Source organism: Colias philodice, chromosome 8, assembly GCF_061535455.1.
Source record: "Colias philodice isolate Cphi_HAF_F1 chromosome 8, ilColPhil1 Martin Lab GWU primary, whole genome shotgun sequence".
Taxonomy (NCBI): Eukaryota; Metazoa; Arthropoda; class Insecta; order Lepidoptera; family Pieridae; genus Colias; species Colias philodice.
The window spans coordinates 6,001,805-6,015,394 of NC_143093.1; the positions used below are offsets into that span (position 1 = coordinate 6,001,805).

The 13,590-nt window shown below is 32.0% G+C and overlaps 2 protein-coding genes across 3 annotated transcripts in view; both read right to left on the reverse strand.

Moving 5' to 3' along the window:
- The window catches only part of T48 (FU domain-containing protein T48), a 33,146-nt gene extending 28,587 nt beyond the window's left edge, over nucleotides 1-4,559 (reverse strand). The window contains exon 1 of one of the 2 annotated variants that reach the window (XM_089698308.1): nucleotides 4,332-4,559. The gene's annotated coding sequence lies outside the window, so the exon portion shown is untranslated. The remainder of the gene's footprint in view (nucleotides 1-4,331) is intronic. The other variant, XM_089698307.1, reaches the window with a different exon arrangement.
- On the reverse strand, nucleotides 1,387-3,640 carry LOC149486568 (dynein intermediate chain 3, ciliary-like). The gene has a single exon (XM_089697824.1). It carries the CDS (start codon nucleotides 3,426-3,428, stop codon nucleotides 1,698-1,700), a length of 1,731 nt encoding a protein of 576 aa, XP_089553950.1. The 5' UTR covers nucleotides 3,429-3,640; the 3' UTR covers nucleotides 1,387-1,697.
- Nucleotides 4,560-13,590: the final 9,031 nt, after the last annotated feature.

The following is a 13,590-nucleotide window of genomic DNA, read 5'->3' on the forward strand; positions in this document are numbered from 1 at the left end:
AAATAAATTCTATAAGCTTTACTCAGCATAAACGAACTTTGCTCCATGGTAGAGATAGATAGTATGTAATTTAAGTTTAAAGTTTTTTCCGTATCTTTAGAAACAAAAATGTTTAAATGTATTAATAAGTATTTCAGTTCAGATTTGAAGCGATAACAGATATTATAAAACATATTGAGCATGGATATGATATAAGAAAATATTAATTAAATGTTTTAATCAAGCGCGCTTAGATTATGTAAGATATATACAGATATAACTAATTGCGAAGGGTTTTTCCTATAGATTGATATTTAAAAACTAGGTCTTAATGTCTGTGTTAGACATTAACCTACATAAGGAAACCAGTAGCGAACACAGCATTCCATAATGATTGCGTTGACAAGAATTAATCTAATTGTACTTAACTATGTTAAACATTGCGATCAACTATAGACGGTTTTGTATTCATTCATATAATTGTGTTATTTAATTAGGTCTCTATATAATATGCCTGACTCATGCTCGATTTAATAATGTTGGTTATTTTATTATAATGAATAACTGTTTGCATTTCGGTAACACAAAACAGGATGTTTTTGTACTTATTATAATGAAAATGTTTATTCAATTTCATATCAATTAAATTTGCAGTTTTCCGAGTTAACCAACAATTCGAATTCAACAAGTAACTTTTAAAGCAGTGAAATAAAAATATTTTAACAATATCTATGCATTTTGTATTAAGAAACTTAAATAAATCAAAATATATTATTTAACAATTTGAATCCAATAATATATCTACGTAGTACAACGTATCTAATCTCAAGATGTGATCTTAACTCCCTACACATTATTTTCAACCATTTTACGCGCCACAACAAGAAATGAATGAATTTATGTTATCTGTGTAAATAGATACAGAAGATATGAGTACGTCCGTGTTCTTCTACGTCTGTTCGCTTGAGTCGGTGAAAGTTGCCGTTGACGCACTTTTGTTCACAAACCAGTACTAGCTCATGTAGATCGATTTAATCAACGACTAGTACCTAGTAAGAGCTTTGAACGAGCTGCATGTTATTGTTTTCCGAAGAAAGCTTATTTCATGAAGTTATTTTCGCGAAAACAGTAGACTAGAGAGCTTTGCAACCCTCTATATTAACTTTTTACATTGTTCGGACACAAAGGATGAACATAAGGCAAAGTCAAAAATCATAGTTTGAGGAGTCCATGTATTAATAAAATAAGTCAAAATGGTCATATATTATATGAATTGCGGTCGATTGGTGACCTCTAGTCTATTAGCTAATAATAGCTGAAATTAATGCTTTAATTAACATTCTAACATGTTAAAAAGTGTATTGCAATCTTATAAATAATGGTGAAATCTATTTAAGCGGGAAAATGTCAAAGTGGGTTTCATTTCCCTCGATTCTTCGATGACAACAATGCTATTGTTTACTAAGTGCACGTGTTAGGTTTTTATGTAGTAAGAGAAATCAGCGGCCATGCCCCTTAACCGGATATATTCCGGGGTTGCATGCGGGCATCGTCACTTCTCCTTATTGTCATATTAAGATAATAAATTAATCTAAATTGTGTGTAGCCGTTATTTGTTCACATTACTTTTTATCTCGGTATAAAATCGAAAGTGCATTGAGCAGGAAATGTTTTAGTCATATAATTTCGATAATCGGTTATAGTAACATTATGGTATTTTATTCTAATAAGTTACTTTTAGTAAAAAGTTCGTCCATTTTATTAATTTCATCATTAACTATCTTAAAATATTCCTCTTCTGCAGATTTCAGCAATTCTTCTTCATCGATACTTTCTTCATGATCTACATGTGCAATATCCTCCCCACGATTTTTCAAGCGGATTTCTTTGACACGATTATCTAAAATATGTTCACGTCTCGTTTCACGATCGTAGATTTGGTGAACTAATTGTTTATCTTGACTGCCTGGGATAGTCATATTTTCAGAAAGATGTAAAATATATATAGATCCATGGTTGTCACCTACAGCAATTGACTCTCCTTCGGGATGTGCTATCACACGCGTGAGCCCGTATTTGGACACTTGTAAAGTTGCAACTGGCTCCCGTTGCTTTCTAAGTATATCCCAATAATAGAAGGTACCACCTTCACACACTGACATATAACAGGAATATCGCAAAGGAGCCCAAGCCACATCAGTTACCTGGTAACGATATGGGCGAGTCACTATAATAGGTGCCGTGCGTACTTCTTCACTCCAAATACGGACACTCCAATCTCCACAAGTTATAAACATTCGTAATGTACAAGGACTTCGATGTACTGCTCGCACAGGTCCAGTGTGAGCATACCAATAGGATGTTAAAATTTCAGAATGGCTCCTTCCCATGCGATTTGCATTAATAACCAATCCAGATTCAGTTCCACTTAAAAATTTTGTCGGTAAACCTTTATCGAATTCGAGACAGCTAATACCTTCTGCATTACTAAAGCTAGGTTCGACATTATAACCGTGACGAACAGACATGTACAGTTGATCGATTGGTTTTGAAATGTTTCTTATATCCCACCATAAGCATTGGCCATCGGGCGACCCGGAAAAAAATTCCGTATTAGTACGTGAATGTCCATAAAGTAGGCCAGTTACAGGTCCACGGTGAGAGTTATAAACTGAACTACTGGATACAGCGTTTTGGCCTTCTCTTATATCAAAAATATTAACGGTTCCAGAGTTAAGACCGGCTAACAAAATTTCAGGAGAAATGGGTGAACACGCTAAGCGCAGGCAACTATTTTCAGGAATAAATTCATATAATGGTTCAGTTTGTTTGTTTATATCCCACATGTAACAAACTGTTGATGTTTTTGAATCTTGCTCGGAACCGTATCCTAGATAGCTGTACGATGCAACGAGCCGCGATTGTTTTTCATTTGTCCACACAGTGCAAGATGCCGGGCGTTCAAAGGGATCTCTAAATATGTTTGCAATTTGTACTTTATATGTTTCGACGGGGGCTTGTTGGTACATATTAGCAAAATATGTTTGGTACATGTCAATTGCGTTATTTTGATCAATACAATGTTCTATATGAGGCCTTAAATTAAATATCGCATTAACATAGCCATCCTCGTGTTGAACGCGGCGCCGGTGACGAGCCAGATGATCTTCATTATATAGATGGACATCACGGGGCCAACCACCTTCACTATGATTTATGCCTTGCTCGTGCATTACCAATTGTTTTGTGTTTGCATCGTGTTCAGATTGCGGCATTGTTGCTTGTATTGTGCGGTGCACGGGATTGCGAAGTATATACTGTTTCTGTTCTTCTACATTAGGGTTTATGGAGTCTAATAAGTGTGCAGGTACGTCTTGGAACAATGGCTGCCTGCCGAAGTTTTTACGGAGTTTTGTGTACTCGTAGGTTGATTTCGTGTATCTTTTCATTTTGCAATTAAATACAATGCTGCTGAGAAATATTTTCTCTTATACGGTGCGTGTTTTATTGACAATTGAATTATTGTATTTAAAAACACGGAGGCCATGATATGTTGACGTAATGTAACGTATATACTCGCAGGTGTTTTTGTCCATTAATTTACTGCCTATTGTAGAGTATAGAACGAGAAATTATGTAATTATAAAGTAGATCACTGAGTTACGTACTCAATGTAACATCTACTAATTTTGTAAATGGTTTCCTAAGATTAGAAGTTCCGTAAAATACGGGTTTATATAATCTGCGCATACTTATGATAACAAACATGAAATTTAAAAATTCTGTAACCGTTTTTATGTTCTTTTTATTCCAGGAAATGTCGCAATAATTGTATACTTAGGTTGTTATGTGGCTTGAATTATTATGCATTGAGAAATCTTATTACGAATATATTAGCATACGCGCCAATGAGGTTTCGAAAGGTTTATTTTTCCATAGACATAATATAAATAAGTTATGTATTTCCATAGACATAATAAATAAAATGTGTAAGGATAATGCTGTCATGATTAAGGTATGTGGGTTGGTTAAATTATATTATAATTAGGTAGGTATTTAAGTTGAAGTAAAGGTAGAGTCAGTAGAGTCATTATATATTATTGCGTATTCTTTGCAGTTATTCACTAAAAAATAAAAACATACAATAGCGATCACAGTCACTATTGTATTTTTAACCGACTTCAAAAAAAGGAGGAGGTTCCCATACGGCCGGTATATATTATTTTCTTCATAACATAAAAGTTTTTTCAGTTTCTTATACATATGACGGTTATTTTTATTAATTGAATAATTGACTTTTAGTAATATTATATTAAAAAACATTCAGATATAAACTACAAAGAAATACATACAAGTAACTTACTTTAGAAATGTAAACGCAATCCAATTCACTTAAAACACAATAATATTCACATATTCAACAAGCTTTTTTCAAGCACATCACGTCACGAAAATCTAAAACTCTCAAAATATTTTCGTACAAAACTCCAACTTGAAAAAGCGTTGCGCGTGCGCAGAGCGGCGCAACCACAACCGTTTCATCGGAGACTGGCGCGTGACTGGCAGTGAGTAGTAAGCTAGTAACAGCTTAGGTTATCGGTGGAACAGAGTACTTAGGGACTGGTTTGTTCGCTCCTCATCTCATGTGCTGGCCCATGATTACGCTACTTTTCTATGACGGTCGTGCTTGTTTCCATTTCGAACGATGCCCGTCTAAGGCATAGTTCCTGTTCGTTACAAAATGTTGCAGGAATTTCGCACGATAAAGGTATAGGCAGTGCGGTTTATGTGGGGCAGCGGTAATGACTTGCGTACGTCAATCACAGCGAAACTGTTGTCGACTGTCGTGTACGCTAACAGGAATATGAATTACGTTCTTGGAAGACCACGATTGCTGAAATGCAACAATAGGCGTTCCTTATCGGAAACTAAAAACAATGGCTGCTTAGTGCTCTCCTTACGTACTGTTAATGTGCTGATTGTTATTTAAATATAACGGTCCATATGTTACTGTGTACTTTAATGTAAAAGAAACATGTGTCCCGCAATCGTTATCGATAATTTCATAAACATCTGTTCCAAAAGAGTTCCAAGTTGATGTTATGTTGATGATATATAAACTGCAAGTTTTTACTGAGATTTGTACGGTAACTTGGTCCTTCACCATATGATTCTGGTATTTACTAGTGCCATTCTCTATTCATATTAAATCTTCATTATTCTTATTTAAATTTATTATACTCTGTTATTTGTAAAATAATTTACAATGTCTGTACTCGTATAGTTTTCAAAATCCCTCCTTCTGAATAGCCCTCGCGATCCATTATGTTTTTAGAGAATCGAGAATCTTAGTCGTTTTTTGGGAAAGTCGGTTAAATATCTAATAATGTAGTATACTTACTACACTTAATGTTATTACAGAGCTCATTTTGTGTGACCTTTAATACAAATGTTTATGTAGGTATAGTTTAATTTCTTCATAATCTCACTACTTACTTTCTAATTAAGCATGTTATATTATTGCATAAAGGTTATTTATAAAGAGGTTAATTAAAAATGCCAGCGTTTAATTGTGGTCAAGAGTTAACTAGTGTAATTGGTCGTTAGACGGTCGGCAGATCAAGTGACCTGCTGACGGTCAAATATTATAAAAATTGGCGCAATAGGAAACTGTGTGTATGAAAAAGAATTAACAAAAACCTTTTTTGTAAGCTTTTTTGTATTCGTCAATACGACAAAATGAAAGGTTTACTTATTACATATAATATACATACTATGTGTACCTATTTATTTACAAATGAAATGCTTCTGTTTTTTAAAAGTAGGTAAACTTGATATAGCTATTTCGAAAGTAGAGCATTTTTAATGGATTTTTGTCTTTTTATTGATGTAAATCTTTTTATTCTGTAAAGCATAATATTTAATACTTATGCAGTATTTAATACCTACTCAGAACTTAATACAAATTATAAATCAAAAATAAATTATTGAACGCAAATAACAGTGAGGCATCGTTGTAAAAATGAGTCATTTTTCATGACGAAATGGTTAGATAATTAAGTTTTTCGAAATAACAAATTTGCAAATTGGAACGTTACAAAACGAATTAAGCTTTAATCTTATAATTTTAATAACATTTAATTAAAACTTCTCTTTATTATTGAAGCCTGAAGAATATAGTTTATGCAATTTTGCCATTAACTAGATATTTCAATGTAATACAATATACATATAAAATAATAATCGTCAATACATACTATGTATTTGATTTGTATACTTGTAGTTATCCTAATTCCTAAGTAATGAAACGGCTGATTGGACTAGTAGCTGCAGTTCACTTATTCAATAGAATATTTTTAATTCATAAACATTGGGTAGTAATGAAGGTCTGAATAACAGCAGCTTTAATAAATTATACTATATGCGAGATCAAATTTAAGGATTTAAAATTTGATTTAAAATATTGTTAAAAGTTTATTAATAAATTTTTACTGCATATCTATTAACTCTCTTTAAATTGTAATTAAATTTTAATAACGGAAAATTATCGTTCGTTCGATTTATTGTAAAGATAAAACCTTCGGTCTATAAAAAATTGACAAAAATATTATTACCTAGGTATAATTTCCGGTGTATAAATCGATTGACATAAAAATTTAATAAACACTACCAATGAAAGATATGATAACAAGGCTGGTTGTAACTCCGTTCAGACGGTCATTTTGAAGAAATGCTCGTATTCTTTGCACAATGGACAATGGAGTGTGCTTCAGAAGTAATGAAGTATAGAGCAAGCTTTGTTTATAACCGAGCTATGGCTTTGTGGAATTTAAAAATTATAAGTAAGTATAACTTTTTTAAAATATATATCATATTTAATAAAACAGTTTTAATTAGATACATAACAAATATATAAAAATTCTAGGTCTCTACCACAGAAAATACAATACTATACTAGTTGCATCTACTATACAAAAATAGTAAATTTAGAAATCGGTAAAAAAGGACCACATCACACATGTTCTAATGATGACGACTTGTTAAAAATAAGCTACTAAAATCTGTAACGTGTATGATAATAATTTAATTGTTCACATAATGTCCACGTTTTTTTTTACAAACCTGACACATGTGAAACTATAAATATAAAAATATAAATGGATTAATCATTTGATTGCTAAAATATGTGTTAAGTAATTGATTACTTTGGGAAATCTGTTGAAATTTTAAGCAAAAAGAATCATTAAAAGACCAAAAGTAATATTTTATATCATTACTAGCGGTCCGCCTCGGTTTCGCCCGTGGTACATATTTACGTTTTCCGGGATAAAATATAGCCTATACGGATTCGGAAGAATCCTTCTAAGTAATACAAACATACAAAAATACAAAGGTTTCCTCTTTATAATATTAGTATAGAATATAGATTAATAAATATTATTGCTGTAAATAAATATTCTTATTATTACGTAATGCGGGCATAAAAACATATGAGGAAAATTAAGTATACAATATATACGTAAGTATGCATATTATATACAGAAAAACAATTTTAAACACGAAATCAAACCTAGAGGAGTCAATGAAGCATTGTCAATTGACCTTGTAGTCCGTGCCACTCTTCCTAATTGGTCCTTTGTAGCCTGCATCAACCCAATCACACTACATGGCTCTCAATTTATATTTCATAGCAGGAGCTGTTATATATTGAGGCAATAAAACCTTTAACCTATTTTCTTTATCTGGCGAGGATAAAGTCATTGCGATTGGCGATATTTATCGATTTTATTGGGCATATTTTAACAACATAATGTAACTATGAACTTTTCTGAAGGTGTAATGAAGTGAACATTCTGATAATGTAATTTTTGATAAAGTATGGTACTCTACCAAAAATAAGTCAAATGTTAATGTTTTTTAATGATCTTTGATTACGTTTTTCATAAGGATAATTTTCTTTGGGTGGTTGGGTGGTTGGGTGAATTAGCAAAGGTTCTTCTTTATATTATTAGTAATTCATTTTAATTTTTATCTGTTGTTGTATTGTTGTTGTTTCTCTTGGCTTAAAACAACCATTTACATTCATCATTATATCACGGCAAGTAATTAATTCTGAACACAACCTTGCTTATGTTCGTCCACACAGTAACAAATAACTGTTATATAATATTCGTTATTATACATAGTATTATCGTGTCTTAAACAAAGACCTATGTTTTTGTTTAAAGCCTTTTGTTCAATATGAAAGGGAAAGTTGTATGGAGAAAAGTAGATCGTGTTACGAGTTGAGCAGAAAATGAAACACTTATGTTGTTCCTATTTTATTTGTACATGGATTATGTAATAAAAGTATGTTGTGATAAATTGCTGTAGCAATAAAATGGTTTATAGTCATTAGTGGGAGAATACGTTTTGTAAATAATGGACTATAGCGGTAAATTAGAGGAGTAAAATGAGAGTGAACGTGTTGATAAATGTTTGTTTATTTATTTTCTTAGCTATTTAGACATGTAAGTATTATTTTTAAAGAAAGTATAATATTATACTTTGAAGCTGGAAATCGAACATGCTCCCATGCAAATAAAGGGTAATTTACATTTTCGTCTCTACACCCTGAAATCAGATCTACTGTAATGCTAAATAGGTATCACATTTAAATTACACTTTATTAACATGTTATTATGTTATTACTAATAGACTACAGGCCCATGTTGAAAAAATTATGGGTCATTTGACCCACCACCTGACCTATCTAGAATGATATAAGAGCATAAAATAATAAGATTCAGCACTATGACGACACTCGTAAGCTGTCCACCTGAGTGCAGATGAGAATTCGAAAGTTCAGGTAGAGATTTTCTCCTCTTGTCTCCATGATTTTTGTACGGCGTTGCGGAATAATGGCTTAAAAGCAGAATAGAAAAATTTGGAAAATCCAAAAGTGCACGCCTCATAATTTTTTTTAATAAATATTTATTAATTATTATTTTTGTTTATTTAATAACAATTAAACCACATCGAATCAGACCCTGAAAAATGAAAGGGTTCTATTCCTGAGCATACTCAAGCGTAAGAGACAAAAAAAGACTCGATTAGTAAAGTATTTCAGTCGCTATCGTGTTAACAAGAAAAAGGATCCGCACATACAGACACACGGACGTCCAAGACAGAACTTTTTAAAACTGTTTTTTAACTAGTTTAAATAACAAAAATGACATCAAAAATATCATGAACGTTAAAAATAGTGTTTTTTCTTAATATGTGTGTGTATGTATTATCTTACAAGTGCAATGTATGATACATAAAGACATTTTAAGTTTGAAAAATCAGATGTTTTGCGCGAAGTGACAGTAGTACCCACCTCAACGCTTCGCTTATGAGGCGTGCAATAGTATGACATAGATGCCGTACAAAAATGGTGGTCCACAAAGTCGGAATTTATTTTTATTTTTCGACAGTTGCCGGGGTAAATTTGGTCATTTGATTTTGTACGGCATCTGTGTCATACTATTTCTATACTACTTTTAATCAATTATTCCGCAACGCCGTACAAAAATCATGGAGACAAGGGGAGAAAATCTCTACCTGAACTTTCGAATTCTCATCTGCACTCAGGTGGACAGCTTACAAGTGACGTCATAGTGCTGAATCTTATTATTTTATGCTCTTATATCGTTCTAGATAGGTCACCTGGTGGGTCAAATGACCCATAATTTTTTCAACACGGGCCCGTAGTCTATAAGTAGATACTTCTTCGTCTATTATTGTCAAATCTTAGGTATACGCAAGAAACTGTATGTTTTGTTATAATCATTGTAACACATTATTCATATATTTATTAAGTGTATTTTTTCCTGAATGTAAGAGACGTAAATTAAAAGAAAAATAACATAGTTAATTTTATGCTTAATTAAACGTTGAGTACTTCGCGTACAAAGGTTTGAACAAAAGCATGAGTTTGTTCTAAACGTTGCAATCATTTTTCAAGTTCATAAAAGCCTTGTATTTCCGCATTATCAATATGAAAGCGTTCTATTTTAACGTCGCGTCTGTTCATTGTTCACTTTTCTGTGGTTTTCTCAGAATTAACGCTTACTACTTTCATTCCAACAAAGGGAATAAAAAGTATGAAATTTTTGTTTTTATAGAGCACATTTTCAGTTCAAAGTTACCGCTATAAATCTATGTAGAGCGTGTGCAATCAAGTATTAAAGCGTCAGATTGCATCAGCTAAATGGAGTGTAGTGGTGAATTTGGTTTTTAGAACATAAAATAGGCGTCGGGACTTAAAATAGCTCGGAAATTGTTCTCAGCATTTATAGCAACAGATTGGAACCATGTTAATTTATATTAACGCGTAGGTAATTGTATTGCGCAACTATAACTGAATATATTTGTAGGTATCTATAGTACGATAAAGTCGACTTTTAAATTGTTTGTATTGCGTTTCAAACTGGAAATGAGAAAAGTTTGTGTTTAAAAAGCAAACAGAAAACATTCATTGTTTGAAACTTTGTTTTAATTAGTTGACTGTGACGGTCTAATTAAATATTACAATTTAGAAGTCGATAGATTGTTTGAATTTAACTGTTCAAGATTTTAATCTCGACTTCAGCGATATTATTCAAGGAGCATAATACTTGTATACGTAGTATATTATTATTAGTCTGTGATAATACCTATTACTTATTGATTTGCTTGCATGCGATTTGCTTTTTTTACTTAGCTCCGAAATTTTAACTGCCACAATTCCTTTATACCTATTTGAAATAGAAAAATTGTGGTTATTTTAATAATAAATACATATATGATATATAATGACTGGCTCATTGTGTTATTCAAACTTTGTATAATGCGTGAAAACAAATAAAATGATATTGTGTATGTATGTGGAATGAAAAATAAATGATATTTTTCATATGATGAATATTTTAATATGATTATCGTATAGCTGAACCAGTTGCAAATCCACGTCAAATGTAAAATTTTATGGGAATAACTGATAAGGCAATGTGCGTTATTGAATTTCATTTCAGTGAATGTTATGTTTTCTTTTATTTTATAATCGAAGAAATTATCAAACAATTTTGAACACAGCGATTCATTTAAGTACTTACATTTACCGTTGAAGTTAACCATATACATTTTTCATATGTATATTTCGTATCTTCATCACCTCTTCATCATAATATTAAAAAATAATAATTTGGCACGCTCTCAAAATATATAACAATAGAGCGTTGTACTCTGCGATATTTTTATGTCATATTATTACTGATTTACGACTTGGTGTGTGCACTTAACCCTATAATGTATTAGCGATCCGTGAATTTTATTGTTTCCCCCGTTCCCGTACCGCTTTGTTCAAGTTTCGTTCGTATTTGTACATCCGCATCGGTGGACTTGCTGGTAGTGTGGTATAAATCTTGTGGCGAACTTTGTTAGCTGTAATATTTACCGAATATTCGGTCTTGTATGTACCAAGTTTTGAGGCTATGTATGAATGTAGATGTCAAGTTTGAAATACAGTCGTGCAGGTTTATCCAAGAGAAACCAACATTATTAATTTCGTTTTTATTTGTCTTAAATTTAATACATTTTGTACCTACTAAGTACTAAAACCATCCTCAAAATCCGTTACGTTGTTTTAAAGATCTACGTATGAGAAGGTCAGACAGAATCGACTTGTACATCTAGGTACATGTTTATACTATGTAGTGATAATATAACATGCAGTTCCATCAAGAACTAAAACTATTTATATGTATTAATAACTTTATTTTGTAAGAATAATTGCTATAAGTGAATACCTTATATTTAATAAACGAAATTAATTAGAGTTAGGTAGGTAAGAAGACTAATCTAAGATAATAATGAATTTAATTGCTTTGAAACGATTGAAATTTTATGTATTATTTCCTTATTACTGAACGAGTTCAGTTATTATTCTAGACTAACTGCTTATGGCACTATAACTTTCCGCATTCAAATTCCCACAGGTCCTTTAATTTTAACTGCAACTTAGCGAAGTTGTAGTGAATATTGGAATTTATAGAAATTAGTATAAGCATACTGTGAATTTATAATATAAAATATTTGTCCGCTGTGCTCGCAGTATCTAGATCTGAAAATCTGCAATTCACCGTTGAAAATCAAAGAATACAGATTTTCAAGTTTGACGTAATGATGTGCTTGCTATCTTTTGATTATTTTAAACCTGTAGGTACTTCAAATCAACTTTTTCTTGGTTTTATGCAGATTCAGATTTCCGAAAAAAAAATCATTCGGTCTGGTAGGACATAGAAGGCTGATCTGATCACCTATTTGTCCCTAAAGAAAATCGATCAGTGAAAGATATGTAATGCATCTGCCCCTTACCCCACTAGGGGACATGGGACTTCACTTACTTACTTATGCAGATTCCGTAGAATCAGCTAAATGCTCTTTAAATCCGTACTTCGAGTTCAAGCTACGCTGGCCTTCCAGAAGCATCCATATCCAAGCATGAGCAGAATCATTTGTTGCCGGTATCAGGCGATGTAAATCTGCCGCAAGCGAGCCTGCTCTAATTCCACGGCTAAAATATAATTGGCGACAACTGCTACAACTTGCATAAAATATAACGAAATGAATCTTTGCACAAGTTGGAACTGAATTAATGAATAGCTAGCTATTGTTAGCTTCTGCAGAGGGTTGAATTTAGCGCTTCCAGTGTCTCAAATATTTGATGATATAATTTAACAGGGAACTTTTGTGTGAACTTTATTGAAAATCTGTGCTACACACTGAATCATTATTTGTATTTGTATTTAGTTACGTTTTGTTTTAATAGACTATTATAACTTGTTTGGATATATTGCAACTGAATTAATTGGACGTGATTTATGTAAAAATGTAATATATTATATACACAACTTGTCGTGATTTACCTGGGGTTTCAAAGTTTTCCTTAACTCTACAGTAGGCGCGTGGTCTGCACGTGTAATCCAGTGATACAAAATTGCAAATTTCTAAAAATCTTATAGCTCCAGTTATTTCATCCTTCGTGTACTCTAGGTTGAATAATTGCTGAATAAAGAAATGACAGAATTTAACTGGGATGGTAGTGCAGTACTCTTATTAATAGGAAAGTATCAAGAAAATGAACCGTTGTATAACCAGCCATCGACAGCAAAACCAATTCGAAAAAAAATGTTTTGGTCGGTACCATGACTGCGTTAGAACCCGTAATTGAAACACACGAAAGGTGTGCACTTCGTGCAAAAAGTTTATATGTTCTGTCCATTTTAGATTTAATATGCTTATTTTGCTTGCAAAATACTGATTAGACTAAGTTTTTAATGTATATATTTTTTTTTGATCTCATATAATGTGAATTATGTGATATTACGACAGAAAAAAAGAGGTATTTTTTGTTGTAGTTGTTTTTTCTAATCATAAAAGATATGGTTGTATATTTTGTTGATTATTTTAAATAGAAAATATAAAGTAATAAAGATTTATAAATAAACAGACTTTTAATTTATTTGTGCACTTTTTCTTGTTTTAAAAATGGTTTACCCTTGTGGACCACGCGACTTCACACGTCACTTTTATATACGCGACTACTGT

What these genes read in the sequence shown, in the direction of transcription:
- LOC149486568 (XM_089697824.1), bottom strand. Translation starts at nt 3,428, where the DNA reads ATGAAAAGATACACGAAATCAACCTACGAGTACACAAAACTCCGTAAA.